Source organism: Watersipora subatra, chromosome 3 (genome assembly GCF_963576615.1).
Source record: "Watersipora subatra chromosome 3, tzWatSuba1.1, whole genome shotgun sequence".
In the NCBI taxonomy this organism is placed as follows: domain Eukaryota; kingdom Metazoa; phylum Bryozoa; class Gymnolaemata; order Cheilostomatida; family Watersiporidae; genus Watersipora; species Watersipora subatra.
Window position 1 is genome coordinate 57,126,206 of NC_088710.1, and position 27,178 is coordinate 57,153,383.

The 27,178-nt window shown below is 34.9% G+C and overlaps 2 protein-coding genes across 5 annotated transcripts in view; both read left to right on the top strand.

Annotated features, from left to right (window-relative positions):
• LOC137391203 (RNA helicase Mov10l1-like) overlaps positions 1–27,178 on the top strand; it is a 79,649-nt gene that overhangs the window by 2,594 nt on the left and 49,877 nt on the right. For 2 of the 4 annotated variants that reach the window (XM_068077594.1, XM_068077597.1), the window contains exons 6-12: positions 2,896–3,081; positions 5,472–5,684; positions 19,180–19,291; positions 20,675–20,773; positions 21,955–22,101; positions 22,562–22,653; positions 24,469–24,527. In XM_068077594.1, the coding sequence (XP_067933695.1) occupies positions 2,896–3,081; positions 5,472–5,684; positions 19,180–19,291; positions 20,675–20,773; positions 21,955–22,101; positions 22,562–22,653; positions 24,469–24,527 (908 nt within the window). The remainder of the gene's footprint in view (positions 1–2,895; positions 3,082–5,471; positions 5,685–19,179; positions 19,292–20,674; positions 20,774–21,954; positions 22,102–22,561; positions 22,654–24,468; positions 24,528–27,178) is intronic. The other 2 variants (XM_068077595.1, XM_068077596.1) reach the window with 2 other exon arrangements.
• Positions 9,741–17,716, top strand: LOC137391207 (glutathione S-transferase 1-like). The gene is made up of 6 exons (XM_068077608.1): positions 9,741–9,836; positions 13,671–13,811; positions 14,045–14,137; positions 14,301–14,416; positions 14,520–14,612; positions 17,263–17,716. The coding sequence occupies exons 2-6, from the start codon at positions 13,676–13,678 to the stop codon at positions 17,425–17,427; spliced, it is 603 nt and encodes a 200-aa protein (XP_067933709.1). The 5' UTR covers positions 9,741–9,836; positions 13,671–13,675; the 3' UTR covers positions 17,428–17,716.

Here is a 27,178-nt window from a genome sequence, read left to right on the forward strand (position 1 = left end):
AGTTAGTAAAAGCAAAGGAAGCTGTGGCACATATGTTCGGTATAAGTATTGACATGTATGAGATGATTGGAGATAGATTTATAAACATGATTTTGTGGTAAAAGGTAGTAGAGCATGCAGCTGTACAATTCTTAAATAATAGTTCAGTCTCTGCCAGTCATTATTTCAAAAAATTCTCACTCGGCTAACAATTGGTACCTTTGCTTATGCCGGCTCTGACATGTGAATATTTCAACGGAAAGCCTTTTCAAAACAGCTAACAAAACGATAACATATTAGTGTCTGTTACAAACCTTCTAATTGAGAATCGTAATGTCATACAGCGTTTATTGTTTTGTTGGTTTGTTTATCTGTCATTCGTGTGTCCAGTTAAGGCAATTATAATCTAGCAATGAAAAATCCGCATGACACTAGAATTGAACACTGAAACCGGGTTTGTGTCTTTACACAGAAAATTTATTTTTATTTAAGACATACAGCTTTTACCGTTTATAACTTTTAAACTTCATATCATGAGAATGTAGTGAACCTAAAAATCGAGCGAGATATTCTAGAGAACAACCTCTTCAGAAGGAGTGGTGACTCTGAAAAGGGCCGTGGGAGGAATAACTCCAAAAGGTTATTCCTCCTCCGGATGAATAACCCCCGGAGGAGTTATCCTCCTCCGGAGGATTGAATAACTCTTCGAGTTATTCAATCTATATGTTATTTGTTCCAAGGACGTCGCCCCCAGAGGATCTTGAGGATTTATAGCGACAATCCGAGAGGCAACTTCTCTGACGGGTGTAGGCGCTACCTTAGGAGGGTTCATTGGGCGCCGCACCGGTCTTCTGTGCTCACTCTGCCGTGACCTCGGAGAAAACGTTCTCTTCTTGTCTGCTTGTGTACTTTGGTCTTGTCTGCGATGTCTGCATAGCCACATGAACTTTCTCGACATGTTTATTCAGTATCACCCTCGTAAAAAAGATGCTTTCGCCACAAAGTCATTTCAGTTTCGTTACGTGGCACCTCTCGTGTTGCCGCTATTCCCTCAGCAAGGCGAAGCGCTTTGAGCACTCTGAGCAGAAAATCGTGGTAAATTGATCAAAGGAAAAGGCTACCAAGCCGATATATATAGAGGAAGCACTTCTGAAACAGAGGTTAACCTAGAAAATGTGACGGACGCCATTTATAGAGATTTATAGAAATTCTTATTGTTGCTGTTTGCATGATAGTAAAATGTGATTATGGTTGATATTAGCTGATACGAAATATCATATTGGTATTTCAACCAATACCATATATAAAATTCAATATCATAAATGATATTGGTTGACAGGCCCACTGATGAGCCTTAAAAACTGTCACCTTAAAAATGGGTAATTTGCCATTTGTCTACCTTCTGGGTGGTTTAGAAATGACATAATTATGTGTCAGCCAGCTCAAACAGACTGGCCAAATATAAAAATAATCAAATATATAAAAAAAACTAGCTGAATGCATAGGTAATGAATATGGGCAATGAATATGAGTCTGCGCAGAAAACTTATTTCTATTTAACATATACAACATTTACCATTCTAATTTTTAAACTTCATATCATGAACAAAGTGTTTTAGTGCAGTTGAAATAAATTAAGAGGAAAAATAAAAAATGAGTAGTTGGAAGTGTGTGCATAAAAAAGATTAATGTTGCAGCAGAAGCTTGTTGTATTCAATGTTTTGATGGACGATGCTGGTACCTTTCAATACTGATACAAATATAAAAATGATATCTCGGACTTTTTTTGTCTGATACTTTGTCCGACCGAACAGAGCGAATGTAGAGCCTGTTTTTACTCCAGATAATATATTTGTCCACATTAAAAGTATTTAGCTTCTACTGATTTACGGAAACCAGAAATATGAGTCTAATGGCACATTTGAAATTGAAACAGCACATTTGAAAATTACAAATCCAAAAAGTAATATTAAAAAAATTTAGCTTTTAAAAAAAATTCACAAACTAACAAACGCGACAGGGGATAATAATTGTGCACATTTAGCGTGTGTAATCTGAAAAGATCATACGGTATGTATATGGTAAGAGCGATGGTAATGATAAGAACGGTTTAGCCTTGTGGTTACACACACTTGTCAGTAGACTTGCAATTTGAATATCATGAGCTCTAATCCAGTACGAAAGTGATTTTTCGTTGCTAAAACTTGATCGCTATAACTGGACAAACAAAGGACAGACGGACAAACATTGAAATTTAAATATATAGACAAGCATCTTCATTTAAAAGTTAAAATGGTAACTGTATTTAAAAGTTAAAATAGTAACTGTATTTAAAAATCAAATTAATAAATGTATATGTTAAACATATGTATATGTTAAATAAAAATAAATTTTATGTTCAAAAACTCTTTCATTACCTGAGCAACGCCGGGTATCCAGCTAGTTTGCATAGATGTATCAAAATCAGCAAATGAAATTTTGATAAAAATCAGTTCATTCTGAATGTGTTAACACATTTTTAGCCAACATTGTATCTGGCCAACCATGTTATGACAGTAAACTTAAGTTGCTATTGATTTATGATTTTGTATATAAAAACTGTAATTTTGTATAATTTTGTTCAAAATGAGTAGATAGAGAGGTAATGTTACCTGAACATTACTAGGAAACAGCTAAAAGATTACATTGTACACTCTATTACAGCTGAGTGAATCTTTTTCAAAAACATTGTTTAGTTGAATTACTTTCTTTGAGAAATCGCAAAAGTTTATGAAACAGTTTATTTGAATAATTTTGAGTGTCTGTCTCAAGTTTTGAACTCAACATTATGATAGTTTAGAGTGTAAGTGCCATATTTGGGACAGCAGTATAAAATGCCATGACCAAACTCTGTTATAGAAATAATCTCTGCTTTAGGAATGGTAGCAAGAATAGCCTGGAACTGAACTCTTTGAGTTTAGATGATCCGGTTGCTGCACAGTTTGTCATATCAACGCCTAAGATTCTTCTAGAAGGTCATCATGCTAACAAGGCATTGCAGTCAGCAGCGATCTCTCTACTCCCTGGGATGACAGCGTGTTTTCATGTCACATTTCGACCAAGGTAGTTGGATCTTGCTAGTCATTTTATTTCTACTCCTATTTCTGTGTTTGACAGTAACGGAAAGTCTATTGTTTCAACTGTTTCATCTTGCAGTGTGCCAATTGTATGCATTATTGCTTTGTTGTGAGAGTTCCATGGGAAACCTTTTTACTGCAGCGATTTTTCACAAGTATCTCCTGTTGAAACACTCAGTAGTCTGGTTAGTTTCATGTTACTAAATCTTTGGGTGTATTTGCTCAATAACAGGGATGTATCTACAGTAATCTACTTAGAAATAAGGAAGCTATATGGCGTTAACCAAATGCTTGTTGCATTGAGTTTGATTTGCAACCATTATTCTCTGTAAACTACTAGCAATATCGTATTATAATAATGTTTGAAACTTTATTGTAAGATTATATATATAAGCTTACTATTATATTTAATATTATATTTGTCTTAAATTATGTTTCTCATAGACTTACTACAAAAAAATTCAACAGCTACAAATCCTCAATCAAAATAACTAGCAAAAACCTAAACAGAACTGAGCAAATATATATGGAAACTAAAGGAAGCCCAATTAAAGTATGACATAAAATGAAAAATATGAAAGAAATATATTCTAACGGCTTCAAATAATGTCACCTGTACATACCCATAAGATTTGTCATAGTTTGCAAACTGGAGTTCTTCTCTGTTAATAAAAAAAGTCAATTAATATTTCAGTGCGGACATTCACGAAGCTACCTGTTCAGTCATGGCAAATAGCATTCACCAATTACCCGTGTGCATAAAATCAAAGATCTGTAAAAAAATGATTTGTTTTTCTGGCGCTGGACAACTGCACAAGTAAAAAACAAATTGTTGCACAAATCCCTTTTAGTAATATTTGCTTTACACATTCAATGACTGACCTCTCTGCATATGAACTCTCCCTCCCTCTTTCTCCCCCTCCCTACCTCTCCCTCCCTCTCCCCCTCCCTACCCTTCCCTCTCTCTCTCTCTCTCTCCCCCTCCCTACCCCTCTCTCTCCCCTTCCCTACCCTTCTCTCTCTCACTCTCTCGCTCACTCTCTCGCTCACTCTCTCGCTCACTCTCTCGCTCACTCTCTCGCTCACTCTCTCGCTCACTCTCTCGCTCACTCTCTCTCTCACTTTTTGCACAGAATATATATATATATAGATTTATATCATATATATATAGCATAATATATATTATGATATATATATATACATCATAATATATATAATAATGTATACCGTGGTATATATTATGGCATGTAGGCCTATATATCACGATGTATAATGTATATAAAGCAGCAGCAATGTTTATGAATACTTTGGAGTTGTCCACCATGTTATCATTGGCCGCTTTTAAGGAGTCTATCAGAAGCTCAGCTTTAATACTATTTCTCCCTGTTAATACATTCACACCATAGACTGCCCTGCTGTTATACCTCACACTCATCACTCTTCTAGCACCAGGGCAAATGTCAGTTTCCATGCTCCTCAAGCTATCCTTGGCAAGAATCCCTATTCTTTCAACAACTTAATCGCAATCACATTTCATACAGTTGAAGAAGATCACACATTATAAAACTTCGAAGGGTCTAGTTAATTGCCACACTAAAATCAAAGTAGGTTCACAGACTAATAAACTTACGGGAGCATTTTATATTTGTGTTGACTCATCGCGATTGTGTATCAGTACATATTTATTTTTTTCAAATTATTTACGTGTAAATGTGGACTAGCAATCCGTGTTTGCATTTTGTTATCAAGTTAAAATTACGCTTCACTTAATTTTATTATTGCGAACAGATATGGATGGTCATGATAACAATTGTGGTATTGTGGTATAACAATTGTGGTATTGTGGTATAACAATTGTGGTATTGTGGTATAACAATTGTGGTATTGTGGTATAACAATTGTGGTATTGTGGTATAACAATTGTGGTATTGTGGTATAACAATTGTGGTATACGGTTTGGAATATAAATTGAAGCAGCAGTGAAATTTTTCGAAGATCATAATTTCTATTCATCAAAGGGTTCTTCATAGGACCTACTCTTTGAAGAGTAAATATTATAGAAGTACTTTGGTTTGCAGGGTTAATTCTTTCTCAGCATCAAACGATGCCTAAACCCATTTATGATGAATATAAATGCAGTGGTTATGTTTTCTCTCACCAGTTAGAATGTCACATGGTCTTAAGTGCGAAAAGTTGTATTTTACTTAAACATACCTTTTTGGCATGTTTTATGGTTTTATCTTGCCTTTCAATAAACAATTTTATCATTTTTATTTCTTTTTGGTTGGTTAATGGCAACAGATATCTTTCTCATGATGGGATTACTTTTTTCCCAAATTAATTTAAGATCATGATTTCTCAAATTTTCTTTTTAAGATATGTCGGACGAGATTCGCTTACCCTCCTTTTTCACTTTTTCAATTTACTGCTGAAGAGATCAATTGTGGGAACATCGGTAGCGCCTGCAGAGGGCGAGAAGGAGGTCAATGTGAACAGAGCAAACCAGCAGATATTCCGGCAAGTGCGGCACAACATCAGCCCTTCAGACTCTAATGGAGCGGTGATGCCAGGCACTCGTCCCCAATTCAGGTATGTGCAGTTCTCTGAGCTACACAGAGATGCCGTTACTGGATGCAATATGTGATGGAATTCTCTCAAGAGGGAGTCGGCAAGTTGATATCTGGCTGAACTAGAAATTAGGAAAATCTTTTCGCGCGAGCTGTTTTTAAAGTGTAACGGAGTTGGCAAGTTATTCTTCTCACATATGTAGTGCACTGTGAGTCTTGTTTCCTGTTGCAATGAGGTAGTGCCATCATGTTTACGGTTTTTTTTGGATGTCTGGAAAACAATAATTTCAACTGTGATCTGAAAAAAGATACTTATTGCATCTACGAACTGGCTTATAACTTTAATAGTACATGCTCCCACGTTTTTTCTCATGCTGAGTTAGCCACTTGTAGTTGGTACATCATGGTGGGAACATGGTTACTGGTATGACAAAATTAAACGATAATTTTTTTGTTTCTTCTCACTGAGGAAACCAGTTCGTGGTGACAAATTAGTAAACACCTGGTTTTTATGTGGCCACAAAGTATCATATTTGTTGCTACGGGTGATGCAGTCCTCAGTTTTAGACATTACAAACTAGTAAACTCTAGATATCAATGAGCACTCGGCAGGAGTAGCTATCTAATCCTGTCTCTGAGACAGTAAGTTTGTATTTATTAGTTTAGTTGTAGAGGAATACAAAATCCTAGCGTATGCCATCTATAGTGCAGGAGGCAGCACTATAGATGTTGCCCATTTATACCCAGTTTTGTGACTTGCTATAACCTGTCTACATTTGCTCCTACTTGTTGTTGGGTTCTTCTCAACCCAAGTGTAAAAGTAAATTCAAGTTGTAGAATTAACTCAAGCTAATGTAAATAATATATTTAACTAGACGAATGCCTGGCGTTGCACGGTTATTAAAAACCAGCTTATAAACAGGGGCGGGTAGTGTAGTTGCCTGCCACTTGCCATTAGCCTGGCACATTGTCAATGGCTAATTTGAGCAAGCTAGTACATGTATCTGTATTGCTAAACTTACTGAAAAGACCTGTAAGAGCAAGCTTTCGTGACGTTGCGTTGTGCATAAGGCAGAGTCGCTATGCATATTTTGGCCCAATTAGTGACTCATATTGCCCAATGCATTCATTACATCTCACATAGTTCAATTGGTTAGCTAGTCGTCTTGAGAACAAGAGGTTCTGAGATCGAATCTTATGCGATACGGATTCTTCATTCCATGATTTTAATAGCTATAGCTGGACAGACCAAATCACAGATGACACGCAAACACTGAGATTTATATACATAGATTAAATATTAATTAATAAAGTAATATTAAACTATTGAATATTTTAAATGGTCTCTTCAATTTTTTTCACTGAACCGAATGTCCTCAGTATCAAGCAGTTGTTTGGATACTACTCGGTGTATTAGGATATTATAGTTAGCTGAAAAATGCTTATTCATGTGCTTGAGATATTCATTACCATTCTAACTACAAAGGCTGTTTGTTTCTGGCAGTAAAAGAATATGTGTTGTTATGCGTGTATACAGGGTGAGGCTTGCCAAGCAAATCTTCAATAATTGTCATTCAGCTACAGGTTTACAAGTTGCACATACATAATAAATCTTAAACTTGGCTGGTAAACTGACATCGCAATGCTAATTAGCTCTGTATCAGTCATATAATAGAAAATTCTAGATCGTAGACAGTTGAGTGTGGGATGCTGTACTGAATGTAGACCAGGAAATAATGACAAACCGACTCAGCGTTATTACTACCATGAGACCAGATTAGTCTCATAAGATCTTAGTCCACAGCCTGAATAAATTCTTACCACCAGACCAGCTCGAGAAAATAACTTAGTCAAATCATCACATTCAACTAGATCATGGCCTTGAGGAGGGAGTTTGCCATTCAGACAATCCGAGTGTTGTTTATTTCAATAATGTAAATCAGTTACGTACATCATTCGTGTTATCAGATTGTGAATGAGAACTGAGTCTATATGTCATCGAAATGTGCTACATGTTGAGTTCCATCTTGTCAAATTATTTTTTGAAATGAAATGTGTATAGTAGGGTCTACCTGATTGAGATTGTTCAAAAGTGTGTTTAAGCATTGGGAATCTGTATCAGCACAGCCCACTTTGTCATTGTGTATGTGTGCGTGTTAGTCTGTGCTCCTTTATTTTTTACCCAATTTCATCCAAACTCTACATAAAAAAGATATTATACAACCTCTTAAACACCAACCTGCGAGCTGTCTGATTAAAAAATTAAAGAAATCTCAGGCATAGCTGAGCTGAATGATAGTTACTGATAAAAACTGATTTAGGTAAGCTTGCAACAAATTTATTTTGGAGCGTTTCATCTATGAGCACACGCAATTAATGGTATGGTTGGCTTGAATATATGGAGGTTACTAACTGAATGCCTGGTGTTGCACGGGTTTTAAAAAACAGCTTATAAACAGTGGCGAGTAATGTAGTTGCCTGCCACTTGCCATTAGCCTGGTACATTATCAATGACTAATTTGAGTAAACTACTTTCCGTATTGCTAAACTTACTAATAAGAGCCGTGAGAGCAAGCTTCAGTCACGTTGCGTAATGCAGAGTGCTAAGCATATTATAGCCAACATATTGACTCATATTGCTACTGAATCCATTGCTACTCACATGGCTTAATTGGTCAGGTTACTGCCTGGTGAATGGTAGGTTCTGGGATCGAATTCAGCATGAAGCACATCTTTCATTCCTAGATTTTAATATCTATAGTCTGAACAGACTGATCGACGACAGACTGAGATTTATATGTAGAATATGTAATATTCTATATATAAATCTTTACATATATACTTTACATATTTACTTCTATATAAACTTACTACAAAAACAGCTAATCATACCCTGTTTTAGCCAAACACAGTACGTGTACATGGCTTGGCTACATTCACTAATTATCCCTGTTGGCTACATTGTGACCTCAGTGAGAAACCAGAATGTACTACTACCCTGTCAGAAATAGTAGTGTGCATATTTACAGTCTGGAAGGATGATGTGTCTAGATGCTTTTAAGAAAAGGAATATCTTGTTTTCAAAGAGATCGATGACAGACAAAAATTTGAAAAATAGTGTTATAGTAGATGATGATGGCGATTTCAGCCTTCATTCATATGCATAGTATACCTTGGAACTTTACCGTCAATGTGCTTACACTGCATAGCATTAGTTACTATAAGTTTATCGAACATCAAATAACCTTTGCTAGTTATCAGTTACAAAAATAGGGTAATTAGGCTAGATCGAATTACACAGGTAATACTATTTTTTCTTTGAGTTTCCATATGGCTAGTCTTTTTATTCAGCCTTAACAAAGTAATACTGTTACTTGCTGGAGTCGAAATGAAGGGTCTCCAGAGTTGGGTGAGGCTCTGAGACAGCAGAAACTTGTTGAACTACCCAATAACATTTGGTAAATTCGGCGACCTATATTTTGAAATCACATATTATTATATCTATTCGCGTATTTTCGATTAACTGCAGTCACCTGCAGTCACCTGCTGTCTGATTTTAATGGCTAAAATGAAAAAGAGGACTACTCCTAATTTTGTACTTTATAAACAGTAATATACAGATGTACGTAATCGATATTCGACTCTCATAACTCCTCTTCTATTCCACATAAAAAGCCAGTTTTGGCTGCAAACTGTAGCAAACATTTCAATGAATGGAATGAGCCTTTATGCACTTACAGATATTTACCACTTACATATCAAACTGCTAGTTAAATTAGCGGCATTAGTGAACCTGCTGAAAGTTTGTCTATCACTAATTGCAACTAGTTTCTTTGCAGAAATAGGAACAGGAAAGTGTGGTCTCTTGCACTCTTGAACCGCTGTGCATAATTGAAGTTTTACTATTTTGTTTTTGTTGCAACGCAAAGTTTTATTTTTCTTAGTATGGTTTGTAGCATCAAAGCATTAAAATTAGCGGAGCGTATGGCGCGACACCTCAGTGTTTGAAAAAATTTCAAATCGCAGCTTGTTGCCATATCTCACGCTCGACTGAGTTCAGCTTTGAATAATTGGTTCGCTATACATAATCATATCTGAAGTATTGTGCCAAGCTCGCAAGTATATCAATAGAAGTTTGTCTCTCAAAGCTTTGTGAGCTACTCAAGGAATAGTGGTGAGTGTCATATTAATATTTGTTCTCTACTAGTTGTTAAACTCCATTAAAATGACTCAAATGTTCAACGTAGGTTTGCAGCTGCTTCAAACACTTATTTGTGGGAAGTGTCTAAGTACAGGACCACTAACAGTCACAACAAGGAAAGATCAGAAAAAATACACAATTTGTTTTTTTTATGGTCTTTACTGTTGGAATACATTTTTGATACACTATTCTAGAGGTCTTGCGGGGTTGATGTCCCCAGAAGTATATTTTGTATAAAAATGCTGACATAGATAATTAGATATATGATACCACTGCGTCAAATTATAAAATATAAGGCTCCATCTTGCTGGTGGATTTTTTAACAACTTCACGAACATCTGTAGTAGCAGCTGTATGACATTGTTTTTTTATTTAGTTAGTTACTATATAGTTCTATGGCTAATATTAAAACTTTTAGGTTTCCCATATTTTAAAAATGGCCAGAAAACATCAGAATATGGCACATTATCAGTGCTCTAAGGGGAGGACAATCTGTGGTGGCACTGCAATTATACTAAAAATTAGTTTGATGCTTAGTAATACTTTCATTTTATAGCAAATTACCTCAATTTTTACAATTAGTTTTATTCAAATAACACTGTTCTCCTAAAACTTAGGAGATTTAGATGCTAAACTTAGAGCTATTTGTCTTCTGTTATTTAAATATCGTAAAACCTCTAATCGAATGCCACTTTTATTTGAATGCCACTTCCGTTTTACCGACATAATAGGAGAAGGGTTAAAAATAGAGCGTCACCCTTTAATTGAACGTCACTTCTATTAGACCGCCACTTCGACATTCTTTGATCTTTACGAACATATGCTAGCAAGTCATCAGTAGAAAAGTGTCTACAAAGCCGTACTAATAACAACTAGGTTACATCAATAACAATTAATTCTTTTGTTGTTTCTGTTTTTATCAAAGTCAGTTTTTTAACTCCAAAGCTTTTCAGTTATTTCGTTAAAACTTTGAATGCACCACCATAGAAATAATTGAATGTTCTATCAAGAGCAACACCATAGAAATAATTGAAAGCTTTATCAAGAGCAACACCATAGAAACAATTGAAAGCTTTATCAAGGGCAACACCATAGGAATAATTGAAAGCTCTATCAAGAGCAACACCATAGAAATAATTGAAAGCTCTATCAAGAGCAACACCATAGAAATAATTGAAAGCTCTATCAAGAGCAACACCATAGAAATAATTGAAAGCTCTATCAAGTAATAGTAGTTCCTTGTATAACGTGGTCTTGATACTTCGTCGTATGTGAAAAACGGTTTACATTTACAATGGTTTATGAACCACTAGTTATAGGATAAAGGCTGTGCTCAGTGCTCATGCAACTATAAAGTTTATCATTTGTGCGAAATGCAACGCGTAGAAGTTTTTGCTTTGCTCAAAAAATTGTTTGGATGTTAATATCAACTAGCTCAGCATTGCAGAAGAGGAGTTGAGGTCAGAAGACATTGAACAACCAGAAGATGTTCGCTCCATCGAAAGCAACAATCAGAACGCAAATGGCTGAGCAAATGTTCTTGTTTCAAAAATCTCAACTTTTGTTTCTGCGTATATTATGAGTATGGTTCGTTTATGTCACTTGTTCTTGAGTATATATTTGTAGCATTTGATAGATTATAATTATCAATATCAACAAATTTGAAGAATTATATCATATTATTTGATAGCATCCTTACGGTTATCTTAACTTGGCTTACAACGTTTCGACACTCATAACTCCTTTTCTATTGCACATAAAAAGCCAGTTTTTGCTGCTAGCTGTAGCAAACATTTCAATGAGGGGAATGAGCCTTTATGCAACATTGTTAAATATAAACATAAAATAAAAATATGCCTTCAAATTTAGAACGAAATAAAAAATTAAAAAGCTCCAACAAATTTCAAAGCAGGACACGGGCTATAGTACCATTGTGGGTTAATTGCAAGCAATAGATATTAACTGGTAGAGATATTTTCAGCTTCTCAATGCCTATTTATTACAAAATCTTCAACACGTTGGAGGTAAGTTAGCAAATTTATTGTATCTGAAAAGGTTAATGCCGCTCCACCCGACAAAGAGTGCAAAGTATAAGTGACATTCACTTCCCCCGTAAAAGAGTTACAGCTATTTTCTCAAAATTCGGACAAGCTATTTGAAAAATACACCGCTAGCCTCTATTTGAGTACCACCTTTATTTGACCGCCACTATAGGGGAAGGATTAAAAAATAGAGCGCCACGGCGTTCAAATAGCGGTTTTACTGTAAATAGATGGATTCAAACAGCTAATATTCGCACAACGTAGGGCAACCGCGATGTTAGTTCAAGGTTATTAAATAGTTTGTTTGATGATTTCTGAAAGAAGTCAAGGCATTTTGGTGACAAAACGAGCTATGCTGTTGCATATGGGAAAGGCAATCAAGGAAAATGTCCAAGACTACAGTAGAGCCTGTTGTTAAAAGAAGCTTAAACGGTTACTAAATTATTTCTTGGGAGATGACTGACAGTCTGAAGTGACCTCAAGGTCTGTCAAATCTGTTACTGTTCAGCAGATGCCTTGAAAGGGTTCAATTGGAGCTACCAGAGTCAGCAGTTGTAAAGGAATTCAGAAGATCATTGTATTGGGAGGATTTTTTATTAGGCCAACTATGGGCTTTGTTTAGTTTGTCCACTGTACCTATTACAAAGCGTACGATCGTCACTACATCTATTATGAGTAATATCTACAATTGACGGAGTTCTCATCACCTAGCAACACGATTGAGTTGGATGCTAGTGAGCATTCTCATTGGATAAGGAGGATGCTAGTGAGCATTCTCATTGGATAAGGACTTCATTGTACGCAGCAACTCAAGAATTTGAATAGGAAGTTCATATCGAAGCAACACTATGCTAAAGTGGAAAGAAAAGCGGAACGTACGCACATTGTTCAGTTTTAAAATAATCAAGCCTTAGTAAGTAGCTGTTAGTCAGTTTTCTTAATTAAATCGAACTCTAAAAGGACCAGTAATTGTTGTAAGTAGAAACTAAGTTACTTATTTTTATCTAGCTTTGAAATATATTATAATTCTAACTGTTCTGTCGATTTACATGTAAATACTACTAATATGTTTGACAGCACGATGTGCTAAGATTAATAAAAGACCAGAACATATATCTTACTATCCGTTGATTTTACTAAAAACTTGAAGAGCTTCCAATACAATCATCTACAAATGTCTGATCATTGTATAATAGAACTGTTAGCTGTATTAGTCGACATCGAGCTTCAATAATGATGAGTATATCAGCAGTGTTAGCAATGGTAACTCTATACCGTTTAGAGGAAGGAGAACTTATGCTACACTCACCAATAGTATGCTTATCATAGCCAAGGAGGGAGCATTCCCCACAGAGATAAAGATACGACTTACCCATGAAATCTAATAGTCCATCTGGAACCGCAAGGACGTCATGTTTTTGCCATTATTCATTATCATCAGGACTTAGACTTAGGTGAAAACTTTGGTTGTTTCAGCCGATTAGCAAATCCATGGCTGACTTGCCTTCTGATCATTAATATTTTAAAACTCATTACTAAATCAAAATACGACGTTCAAACACATTAACTCATCGTGCACTTAATAAACGGTTTCCAAGATGAATGATTTTGTATTTTTTATTGTTGTTGTTAGTGTCTTTGTAATTTCAATTGTACTACTGTCATAAAGCTTTAGTTGCATGTAGGACTTGTTTCTTTTTGTGGCATATCCTCGTACGGGTCGCTGGTGTGTCTTGGCTGATCATACGACTGGAATTTATTTCAGACAAAATGGCCAGTCAGATGAAGCTTACATATTTCGATGGCAAAGGAAGAGCTGAAGTTACTAGACTTTTGTTTAAACTGGCAGGAAAAGACTTTATTGACTGCAGGTTGACAAACGAAGAATGGGAAGCATTCAAGCCATGTAGGTATATTCTACCTACTCTAGTAAAGTTATTATAAACATCACACATACCCAGTGTATATATGTTGCCATGTTATGTATTTGTAGTTCACGTATGGTGAATTCTCTGTTCCATTTATAACACAAATACTACTTGAGTGAAAAAGACACATGATAAACAGAAGATGTTTCTTCATATAGTAGATATGCTGATAAATATCATCTTTGACATCAATGTTGTCTTACTGTTTTAGCTACACCAAAGGAACAACTCCCAGTTTTAGAAGTTGATGGAAAGATGCTATGTGAAAGTAATGCGATAGCCAGATATGTTGCCAGAGAATTAAGTAAGGGCAGCATAACTCCAAGGATGCAATACATGTACATTTTAATCGATTTCGATCATAAACTTATCCAATATTTATGTTAATATACCATATTAATATACTTGATTAATATACTATGCATTGCAGTTTCAATTTCATGGGACTATTTTGTGTATTCTTTTAGATTTGTATGGATCTGGTAACTGGGAAGCTGCTGTTGCTGATATGATTGTCGACAGCTGTGCAGAAATCTTTGAACAGGGTGTTCCTCTGTACTTTGCAAAAACTGAAGAAGAGAAGGTAATCTTAAGCTAACAGAGTCATGCTGGTCAGCTCTAGTGTGGATTGTTTCTGTAGAATAGACGATGTGATATGTTACTGTCTAAGGAGTCCTGTTTTTCAGGCTGAAGCTATGAAGAAGTTAACGCCATTTCTTGAGTCTACAGAGAAGCTCGTTGCTCAGTTGAGAAAAGGAAAGTTTATTCTTGGTGGTGAAGTAAGTATCATCTTAATTAAGTGTGAAAACGAAGTAATATATTTTGCCAGTTGATTTTTACCCATATGGGTATCACTCACTCATTGTGAACCAGTTTATTTTATGGTTGTAAAAAGGTGATAGTTTTATGTTTTGGGGATGACTAGAATGCACTTAAACCTTGACTTATGGTTTTCTTAACGTATAAGTGTTTTGATTTTAGATGCTAGTAAATCTAAGTGATTTCCAAGGAGATAATGACGTTTCTCCGACAGTTTTTCATTTGTAAATCACTACAGTGTCAGTTTTCATTCACATAGTTCGGTTCTATGACGGTTAAATACTAGTGAACAGTACTTCCTTGTTCAGTTAGTTTTAAAATCATGTACCCCAAGAAGACTAGCGGAGGTGGGAATGGTGATGCAAAAGAAACACGTCAAAGCTTTGTTTAGAATTGATACAAGAGAAAATAAAAAATTGCGAGCACACATTTTTAGATTAATTCTTTAAAAAGTCTACGAAGGCATCTGGTAGCTATTAGTGATTAGTTATAGTTGATAGTTATTAGTGATTAGTTTTAGTTGATAGTTATTAGTGATTAGTTTTAGTTGATAGTTATTAGTGATTAGTTTTAGTTGATAGTTATTAAGGATTAGTTTTAGTTGATAGTTATTAGTGATTAGTTTTAGTTGATAGTTATTAGTGATTAGTTTTAGTTGATAGTTATTAGTGATTAGCTTTAGTTGATAGTTATTAGTGATTAGTTTTAGTTGATAGTTATTAGTGATTAGTTTTAGTTGATAGTTATTAGTGATTAGCTTTAGTTGATAGTTATTAGTGATTAGTTTTAGTTGATAGTTATTGTGAAAAAGGAAAGTAAATGGATTGCAAAGAATAATAAGTCTGAAACGAGTGAAAGTTTAGAGGCTGAAGGTGACAACTAAAGATGGCATTTTAAAGAATATAAAATCTAGCAACATAAATACTTACATAAATCAGGCAGGTTGATTCAATGTTCTTATAGTTCAAGTTAGCCTAGCTCAGTATTTCTGTCACACCCTCTACACGCGCACTGTTCATCTCTTATATCATAAAACCTGCACCTCAATTTACTTAAACCCTCTCTATATTATTACTACATTAATTTAGTCATGTGCATATGTTGTTTACATAGTTCTATGTAATGCATTTGTTTTAATACTATATTTAATTGATTGAAGTATTTATTGTTAGGTTTTTGAGATGTTGAACAAATTAAATAAAACTACAGTGTATTCTTATAGGAATATTTGCTCCGCTGCTAGATAGTTTGGACATGTGAAGCAAATTTCTGAAATAAATATTTTTGTACATTGACATTTGACTACGCAGTCAATCCTTGGTGTACAAAGTAATGTTTTAGATACTTGCGTTGTATGTCATATGTTGTATGTCATATGTTGTATGTCATATGTTGTATGTCTTATGTTGTATGTCATATGTTGTATGTCATATGCTGTATGTCATATGTTGTATGTCATATGTTGTATGTCATATGTTGTATGTCATATGTTGTATGTCATATGTTGTATGTCATATGTTGTATGTCATATGTTGTATGTCATATGTTGTATGTCATATGTTGTATGTCATATGTTGTATGTCATATGTTAGAGCAAAGATTTCTGTAAGCACACGTTGTATTTTATTTAGCTTGTTCCACAGTTGAAAAACTGCGATACAAAAGCTTCAGGTAAAGACAGCAATAAAAAACTAGGCTATATTTAACTTTAAAGAATGTAAAAACTAAATTATATTTAAGAAACTAAGCACACAAAGCATGATAACTGAATTTTTTTTATTGTTACATTTACTTTGAAATTAGATGAATTAAGGTTTGGCTTTGGTGATAGAGGGAACAGACTGTTAGTAGGTAAAGGGTTGCAATAAAAGTAGGAAGCTAGTATAATTGAAATTAGGTAAACTTTAAATTGACTTACACATTCATATAATTGTTTTCATATTTGATTTTTTTGTTAATTTTATCTGTAATTACAACCGTCAGTTTATCTACTTTTCCACGTTTTTAGCATTTTTTTAGTCATTCTCACATTCATGGCTAGATGACTACAGAAATTTGTTAAAAAGTTGATTCAAAGAGTGCTCATTTTTTTAATTCTAAAAGAACATTGTTTTTTCATTTTTTCTAGACTAACTTGCATTAGTCTTTATAAACTAAAAAAAGGCACAAAGCACTACCAAATATTATTTGAGGAACCAAGAACCAAACTTTCTGGATGAAAACTTCACATATACACTGATTCACATAATTTTAACATTTCAAAAAAACTTGTGATATCATTTGCTGTTAATTTACTTACCGCGTTGAGACAGATATTTGCTGTAATTTTCTGTTGCATTTTAAAAGCTTTTACAAGGAGTTGGTCGAAGTCAAGGTTTTACTGTAATTAATTTTGACAATATCTGTTGGCAGTCATAGAGAAATGTTCAGAAACATTTGTCGTTAATCTAATAGAGTTGACCAAATTTTAAGTGTTTGTTTTTGTTTTCATTTTGGGATGTTTGGAAATGAAGATCGTATATTTATTACCATGGCAGCAATTTTTTTCAATTTGCATGCTAGAATGTATATTATTATAGATAATAATGTCTGTAATTATTAATGTTGCAGGCATCACTGGCTGACACTTCTTTATTCAGTGTATTTGAAATAATACAAAGACTGAAAAAGGATTTCCAAGTTGACTTGTACCCTGTAATTAGTCAAGTAGTGAAGAACTATGCTGAAATACCTGCGATTGCAAACTGGGTCATGGCAAAGCCTAGCAACAAATAAGAAACTAGCAGAGTAATTATCGTAATGCACAATCTGGTGTTTTCTAAATGTTTTCACTTGATTGTTTGCAGATTTGTTTCTCTGAATGTATGTGTTCTAGTCATTGTTTTTAGCATCAGTTAGTGTCTCGATGAGATTTCGTTAAATAACTGTATACATGCCTTATTTTGATTTTTTGGTCATTTTGTTGAGAGGCTGGTTGCTGTGAGCGGTTGCTGTTAATCTATCTGATGTTATATTAATGTCCATGTTATCAAATAAAGTGATGTAGGTCTTCAAACCATCTGGATTATCCACGAGTCGTTTATTTCATATTTTTTGCTCTATAATTTAAGTCTATAAATTTATGGAACTGATTGTTATTTTAGTATTTTAATACTGTACTGGATTTTTACTGACTGAGCATAGCTTTTTTAGCCAAGGAAAACATTTTCTTTTTAAAAATAAAATGTAATTCCACCACACTATCAAAAGAGTATCGGTTGTTAGGAGAGTGTTGCTGGTTTGGTTCACCATTTTGGTGCAATCCATCTAACTGGGCAGCAGTTTTAGGGGCCCTTATCTTATCTGATAGTCTTGTACTAGAACATTAGGCTATTGGCCTCAAGGACAGTTGCATGAAGTTTTGTCACAACTCTTTGAAATGAGATGTATAAATTGGTGTAACTAGTATTGTGGTTATCATTTTGTGCTCTGATAGCAACCAGTAAACTTATCGACCCCATCTAATCATAAGGTCAAATGGGATAAATATTGCAATCATCACATACTTGACTACTTTGTTTTTTCAATCAAACGTGAAGCTAATTTGTTCAGAGAATTTCTTTATGCGACAATACTTTCATATGTTGGAACAAATATCCCCATAAGTGCTTGCTGTGTTTTATTTAATTTTTTCCACTGCCCAAAAATCTAACATTAAAGGCTTCAGATAATTACACATAGCACTAGAGCAAATAAATTATATCTAACCCAATGTAAAAAATTATATAAAACTATGTCAAAAATCAAACCAATAAAGCAATAATAATCAATAAAAAATTGTTATAGTTAATTTAATTTAGAGACAGTAAAACTGAAGAGTAGGCTTGGGTGAAGTAATAGTTTGGAGGTGAGGATGGAAAACAAACAGTGTAAACAAACTTGCCTTGTGCAATTATTTGTAGGTTTCTGGGTTTTTCTTTAATTTCTCTGAGTCCCTATCCTTTACAACACTCCTTTGTTTCTAGAGTCCTTGCTTCTGGTATAGAGTTAAAATTTGCGTCATTCGGTAGAAAATTCGTATGTTCCAGTGATCATGATTATGGGTTTGACTGTATTGTGCATACCGGGGCTACTTATTGTAGTATGGATATCACTTGCGTAGGTCAAACTCAAACAAAACATATTCGGCTCCATAAAGGCGTAGTGAGTTAAAACTTGGCAGTGTTTGGAAACTAGGTACTTACTAACCCCAAAAAGTCATTGTTTGATGCAGCAGTTTTTGTATATGACATTTTAGGGGAGACAATTCCAATTTTTAAAATTTAACAAAATTAGAGCTTATGGCTGTATAGCAACCAGAAACACTGCATTTTATTATGCTGTTCTGACATGCATCTTTTGTAAATTTTGGCAGAATGTATGCTAATGTCGATTTTTGCAATGTCGGTTTTAACTATCAATCTTGGTTCATCTCGCATAATTTTCCCAATAGATAACTATTCCATAAAAAGTAGTAAGTGCATAATATATTACCTGCATTCATTGTAGAGCAAGCAGGCTGCCCAAGAACCTCCCTCAGTATCCTGTCCCTCGAGTATTGAGAGAGTGTGTTCTGAATGAAACCAGGGAACTACGTCAACTGCATCCTCAACTAGAACATGTAGGGTCTACATATTGTCACATTTGGGTTTCATAAAAAACTAGGCGTGTGCCCTTGTTTTAAACTGTTCATCATAATGTTATAGAACCACATGTAGCGGGTATTATAAAACTTTGTGGACATTCAAGCTATTGCAACACTGGTATAATACATGTAATAAAATGCTGGCTTTGTCGATACACAATGCCACACGTTATACTCAAATTATCAGCAATAAGCACCCAAAAATTTAGGTGTGATAGCAATGCACCCATCATTACTTTGGTACTAGGTTTTGTTTGTATGATGAATTTTCAACTATCTCTTAAACTAATAAGTTCTACAAAATACTTACAGAAAAAAAATCGCTTTAGGGTTTTTTGCGTAGCCTTCGGCTGGTTTAAGGCTGGTTCACACTATATCGCTATATGTCTGCATTGTCTTCTCGGCGATTACTTGTCGACTATGTGGTGCATATGACTATGACAGATAACTATGGCATCGTCGAAACAACGCTGATACGTCGGAAAAGTTTGCAGCGGTCAAACTTTCTTGAGGCTTTGCCGAGCCTCCCTGACAGCCTATGCATTGCGTACCACTTCGGCAATGATGATTGGCTCTCATGGATCACTCAATCTATATTTTCTTTCATGACAATTGCTGCGGGACTAGTATATCATCGTTTCCGTGGCCGCACTGCATAATAAGAATGCTATACATGCAATGAATTGTATAATGAAAATGCTACAGACTATTTGTTGATGTAAACGCAAATAGGTTTGTGATATTATTCACACTATCATCGAAGTTTTGTGTGATTAACACCGACATATGGAGATATAGTGTGAACCAGCCTTCAGTTAGATGGCTACATACAATGATAACTCCCATTTGTCTTTGGCTCCCGCTACTCCTCGTACTCAAGCATGCTGCACAATTATGAATTATTACCATTTAGTAAAAATTAATTACAAATATTATGATTATAACTTATGAGAAAATCATTCTTGATTAAAATTAAATCTGTGTCATAATTATTCTAACAAAATACATAAATTTTTTCGCTGTCAATCCCTTGATTTCGTTGTAAAAAATGTTTAATTGTATAACTCAGATGAAGCGAATGATAGCTCTGCCTTATATTTGTGTTGAATAGCTTGCTAAAAGGTTGTGGTGGTTTTGCAGGCTATTATGATTTTTCTCAAGGTTGTTTAACCTGCTAGCTCATGGTTTGATAAATTTTGTATATTCAGTTATATTTATATGGGGGCTGTATTGTATGTTTACTAATCTGCTTTTATCATTGCAGCCACTCTTACTTCGGACAATATGGCTGCTAATAATATATGTAAGTTTGTTTTATGTAAAATTATATTCTAATACCGCATATGTGTATGTTAACAGGAGTTATCTTATCATAATTATATATCCAAGATGTCTGTACTACTGTTCTTGGAGGAGATCAATGCTGAAATCGAGCTTCGAATGTTTGATATACCCGAGGTAAATATTTAGCTGTGATGATGCTAGGCAAACACTCTGTAGTCACAATGTACATGACATTAGTGTTAATCAACTGATGATTGTAATGGTGTGCGGCATGATGTATCTGATGATGTACACATGTAGCTCTGTAATAGCACATTGGAAGCAGTAAGTTAAATTTTGTGTGATTCTGCAATTGAAGGGATTAATTTGTTTGACCATAACATTCATTGACCTAATGCTTGCTTGTACCTTTTTGTCTAAAATACTATAGCAGTAGTTTTACTCTATGAAACTCACAGTTCTGACTCTAACATATTTACTATCAATCACCTCACACACTTTCCACTCTTCATTGGTAGAATGATGTATTTTATTGATGACCGTTCTAGATATTTTGAGGCATCACAAATACATGTACATGTAGGTTGAGATGAGGCAAGTCACTACTTGCTATTATCACAAAAAAGAAATAACTTTTTGGCAAACAGAACAGTATCTATTTTAATAAAAATATTCCAAGTCAGGGCACCTTGATATAACTTGTGTTTTTGAATAGAAACCCTCAAAACTGGTATGATAGCCAAGTAGCTAAGAACTGGTGCCATGAATTCTCAAACTTTTCATAGCATTGCTAAAATATCTGGGTTTAGGCAGGTAATTTACATGTAGGTTTTACACCATGTAGCTAATACATTTATTACCACCTTTTTGGTTGCTTAGGGTTGACTTATAGACTAAATTCATTGTTTTATATTATTTTACTTTGAACATGGCAATAAACTTGAATCATAGGCTCGAACTCTGAAAATCTAATTTAAATTTCTACTGATATGGCAGCAGCTCCCTCTGTGTGTACATGACACGCACCGGTGTACTATGACGAGGAGTCACAATGACCTTGACTGCAGGTCTCTTAGTCTACAATCCATGGGTTTTAACCTACTGCCCAACTTGGCTATTTTAATATCAGAGCTTTCTTAGTGCTACTTCCACCTCAGAATATGTATTAGAATGAGGGGAAGAGAGTCTGTACACTACTGAGCTCATCATTTGTGTGTCTTGCTAAGAGTATTTGAGGTATGAAGGAGTGTCCTCACTCATTGGACCAAACAGCACTACATGTATGTTAGTGCTGTTTGGTCTGCACGTATAACAATTATAACAATAATAATAATATGTTGTTTGCGGGTGTTCAGGCGATATTCGAAAGGAAAGGAGGCTATCTGTGTTTAGTGGTTGAGGGGCTATCTGATGGGCAGCCCAAGTTGATGGTTGGAGACAAACTTTCAGCTGGAGTCAACAGTCATATTCAGGACCTTGCATATGACGGCTACATTCATGATGTATGTAGGACATATTCCATCAGACTATTAGCTGTCTATGTAACTCAAAACTGAGATGCAAACATCTATTCATATATTTTAAGGAAATATAAAAATTTAAAAGGTTGTTTATTTTAGGTTTACATTGATATAAACTTTTGTTCACACGCTGTCACGTATTAAAAAACTAAACCAGGACTGGGAGTTGTCTTCTTTGTGTTTAACTTTTGACTACTGTTATAATATTTCCTTTTAACCTTCAAACACTTATATTATTGGTTACGCTTTTGAACATACCGAAAATATTATATGTTTAAAATGTTAGCTGAATGCTTTGCCAACTCACAAACTTGAAACTATTAATACAACAAAGTTGTAACTGGCTCATTAGCTTGTCAGAAGATTTCTACATTTCTATATTTGTAATCATAAGGCTTTGTGTTTTCCGTGATAGTTTTAATATACTTTACTATATTTCCAGATCAGATCTGATATGATTTATGTCAAGTTTCATCCATCTTTTCATGACAGCTACAATGAGGATGAATGTTCTGTCATCTTTCATGTCAGTAGGTGAGTTGTAGTTAAATGTGGTATCGTAAGAACATTGCTATTAATTGGCTCAAGCTCAGCGTTTTTTAATTTTGGATTGCGGCAGCATGCAATGCTACAATTACAAAGCGTATAGTTGGTAATGCTAACGTTGCATGCTCACACAGCTAAAAAAAATACCGCTGCGTGGCTGCTGACTAGAACTTGCTGTCAATTTAGGGGTTTACAAAGCAAGTATAATTTCTCAAGTCAGAGGTTTTGTTTGGTCAAGGCAGCCCAAGTAACTGAGGCATAAGATCTTTCAACCAAAGAATTGAATTGAAGAGTTAAAGAACAAAAAAACTAAGACCTTTTTGATTGGATGATTTATTATTTGTGAATGTTCAATTGGTTCAATATATGTCTTCATAAACAGCTGTTTCAATTGTGATTCAGAAAGCTGTAAATGGAATTTTGCGACAGTAATAAAAAAATAGCTCAAACAATATTAATTTTCTAAATTCAGTTTGAACACGTGTGGTAGCTCTTCGCAAACTCTGGTTGTTGCAGTTTAGATATTTATATTCCGGAATCTTTTGCTTTAATCACTGCTAGCTTGTTGGGGGTTTTGCATAAAACTGGTTGATTTTTGAGCGTATCATTTTCACACATTGTTCGCAAATACTTCCTCATTTGTCTTTGACACTTTCGTATTCTGTAATCGAATACACCACCTTATCACTCACCAAGAGCACAATTCAGCTGTATGCTATTGAACTATTGCTTTTATACTGTTGGAAACAAGAGGTGCAGTAGCTGTTTCCGATGCATGTTAATGACCAATCAATTGATTATTGGTAGAAAATGTGTTGCTCTAAAGTTCCTTATAGAACAATATTCTTTGGTAAACTTGGTGAACTTTAGTGTATCACTCCTTTTGTAACAGCAGTCTGCAATACATCATATAACCCTTTGAACTTTGGTATTTCTGAGAGATGTATTTCTAGCCTTGAGTCAATAACGCAAAAACTAATGAACAGAATTTATGCTGTATGTTGGAAAAATTGTATTTTTATGCACAAGTTGGAACACTTGGTAAAATAATCATAAAAACCCAAAAATACATGTACAGTATCTATATATTGTATAATTCTCAACATGCTATCAAAGCTATAAACTGCACTGTGAAGTCGTTATTTCTGCTGTCATTGATCTTGCACTACTCGACTGGGTGGTCAACATCGTTAGCTGTATGTTGTATTTTGTACTGCATCTTCATCTCTGGCTCCGTTAAATACATGTACATGTATGCAAGTAGTCAACATACTCAGACACCTCACGATTTCTTTTGTATTTATCGTCTCATTCTTGTATGCATATTGCTGATTTCTAATATGTTGTTATCATTTATGTTTTTAGGAAATTAATACTATGACAAATATTAATACATGTACTGGTAGATTCCGTGCTCCCAGATAGTGATTGAAACCCAAACATTATGAGTTATGGAGTTTTTTGCTACTGAAGAATCTTATCCGATAAGCATGTGGCTTCTGTATCGCCTTAAACGATATGTTAGAGTCGACGTAAGCCAAATAAGACACATGTCTGTTAAACATAGTGTCGACTACTTCAATTGCTTTCACTATAAACTGGTCTCTAACATCCCTGAGTTGGGCGAGCTCAAATTCTGGCTCTCAGCATGCCTCTATTTGTATTACATCCTTTGTCAGGAGATTTTGCCCCCAATCATTTATACAACAGTAGTGGCTTGCACGCATATTGAGTAGAGTCTCTATGAGGTTGGTCGATTTCTTTGTATGACTGTGAAAGCTCTTTTTCCTCTTTTTTTTGTAGAAGTACGTTTCGAAGAATGCACGCTGCTGTCAATCGAGTTTACGAGATGAATTGGCCAGGTAAGAAATGAAAACATTGGAAATATTAAAATTCTTGTTAGTTCTTGAAGCCATTGAAAAGCTAGTCTCGACTCCGTGTTTAAGAGATTGCACCATGGCAACCAAGCTAGAGTTTCCAATATCGATAAGCTTGAATAAAAACTCTTCGAGCTACATAATTTAGTTTACTCACCCGCTGCCAAAGCGTGAGCTCAATTCGGTTCAATAGCAAAAGCATGACATATTTTATTCAGCTTGTTTCGTTGCTGAAAAGTAAAAATGGCCCTAAACATCGTTTGTTTCTGGGATTGCTTAAGTCTTTGGGGAGTTTGTTGGATAAGTGCTTTATCTAGCAAGTGCCATCGTCACTCATTTTCTCACTGTCATTGTTTGTTTACAAAGGTTATTGTTCAGTTCGAACTTCGGTCAGTAATCGTTTTAGTTTTGAACATTAACCCTTTCGCGGGCAAAGCGACATTTTAGTCGCTTCGCGATACTCCTTCAAATGGGCAGGGCGACATTTTTGTCGTCATAGAAACATATTTCTTTTGTTGCGGCTTTTGGTTAACTAAATGCCGTTTTTTGTTTACTTTTTTGATCGATAGCAAGCTACGATATATTGGCTTCGGTTAGTCTCTAAAAAAAATTTTCTATTTGCACAAAACGATCGTTTTAGCAGTAATAAATAAATAAAAATTGGAAAAAAAATTAGAAAACCGTTCTAAATAATTTTTAATTATTTTTTTCATTTTGCTTCTGTTTTAGCCGTTATTTACTGAAAGCTTCGCAAGTTTTATTTTAGTTTATCGTCATGACGACTTCTAAGAGAACTCTCCGTGATTATTCTAATACAGCAAGTACTAGTAACCAGAGTTACTAAGAGAATCGCGGCTGACTGTGACTTTTTAGATTTAGTAGCCAGAGATGACAATGAATCAGGTTCAAATTGTGATTGTAATTATTTTACATCTGGAAGTGATATTGATGAAAAATCTGGTAGCAGTAATGATGATGAGGTGGGTGGGGTGATGCCAGTGCCTGGAAGAATATTACCAATATAAAAATAGATAAATCTCCTGCCATTCATCAGTTTGTAGTAGTGACAGGTCCAGTATTTACCCCAGTAGATGCTGTGTGATTGGTACAAAAAGACAGGAATAAGCACATGGTCCAAAGACTGTGATGTAGGCCTTTTTAAAGGAGAATGCTTCTGGAAATATTATACAGAAATTGTGCTTATTAAAGTGTACACTTGCATCATAAAAAGATATACAATATATATATTTATCTTGGTAGATCTAGATATATAAATATTTTTATGTTATACATTTTTATTCATTTATATTATATATATATATCTGGACATATACATGTATACATTTGCATGTTTATACATAGATATATGCACACAATAACATACAAAAGAGTGTATAAACCTTTTAAAAGAAATTGATTTTCCGGAAAATTAATTTGCCCAGGGGGTCTGATATAGTCCTGAAAATTTGCCCGCGAAAGGGTTAAGAAAGCTTCGGCTTAGTTGCTGGGTGCTACTTGGGACTAAAAATACATATGGACATGAGACAAGGTTTCAGGGTGTTAGAATCATTTTGGTAGTGGTATAGTATGGGTTGAGGCAACGTTGGGGTGAGGAAACAATTTCATACATTACCATTTTTTAGCTAGACTGCGATGTTGCTCTATAGCTGTGTATAACTCACTATTTATGGAATTATGCAGCTATTGCGTAACCATGAGCCTACATAAAGACATATTTTAGAATGTTTTACACTGCTCGATGGCCAATGGAGGTGTTCGTGGGTCGGCCAGCTGGCAGGAAAAGGTCGTTGCCATAGTGAAAGTATTTTATACCTGCTTATATTGATTAGGTTAGCATCACCGCTTCAGCTGTAGCTAGAAAAATGTTTTTAAGCAGTCTTTCTTCGCAATTGGCTAGGTAAAAAAGTGTCTGGTAAATGCAAAGTAGATGATACAATACCTAACAGAGTATTCTCAGACCTTTTTTACTGATGGAGTTACATTAGTTTGTTAAAATATTATTTTTTGAAATTTGAAAAAAAATAAAATATTTTAGTAATGCCAAAAGTACAGATACAGCCACACATGCAGCAGTATTTTCACTTATTTGTAAGTATGTGAAGTTATCATACGGAAAACTATGGAAAACTTATGGAAAGCTAACATCAACACAAAGTTATGGTAGCATGTTGCTAATAAAATAACTTGTCATACCACATGTATGCCCTGCCCTTTTGAGGTACAGCTAGTAAGCTCATGTGTCACATGACATGTGTACACTGACTTGATGAGGTACAGCTAGTAAACTCATGTATCACATGACATGTGTACACTGACTTGATGAGGTACAGCTAGTAAACTCATGTATCACATGACATGTGTACACTGACTTGCTGAGGTACAGCCAGTGAACTCGTGTATTACATGACATGTGTACACTGACTTGCTGAGGTACAGCTAGTAAGCTCATGTGTCACATGACATGTGTACACTGACTTGATGAGGTACAGCTAGTAAACTCATGTATCACATGACATGTGTACACTGACTTGCTGAGGTACAGCTAGTAAACTCATGTATCACATGACATGTGTACACTGACTTGCTGAGGTACAGCCAGTGAACTCGTGTATTAC

Bases quoted from the DNA above. Each gene is read 5' to 3' on its own strand.
- LOC137391207 (XM_068077608.1), top strand. From the start codon at position 13,676: ATGGCCAGTCAGATGAAGCTTACATATTTCGATGGCAAAGGAAGAGCT. The intron at 13,812-14,044 runs GTAGGTATATTC...TTACTGTTTTAG, and splicing joins ATGGGAAGCATTCAAGCCAT to CTACACCAAAGGAACAACTC. The intron at 14,138-14,300 runs GTAAGGGCAGCA...GTATTCTTTTAG, and splicing joins ATATGTTGCCAGAGAATTAA to ATTTGTATGGATCTGGTAAC.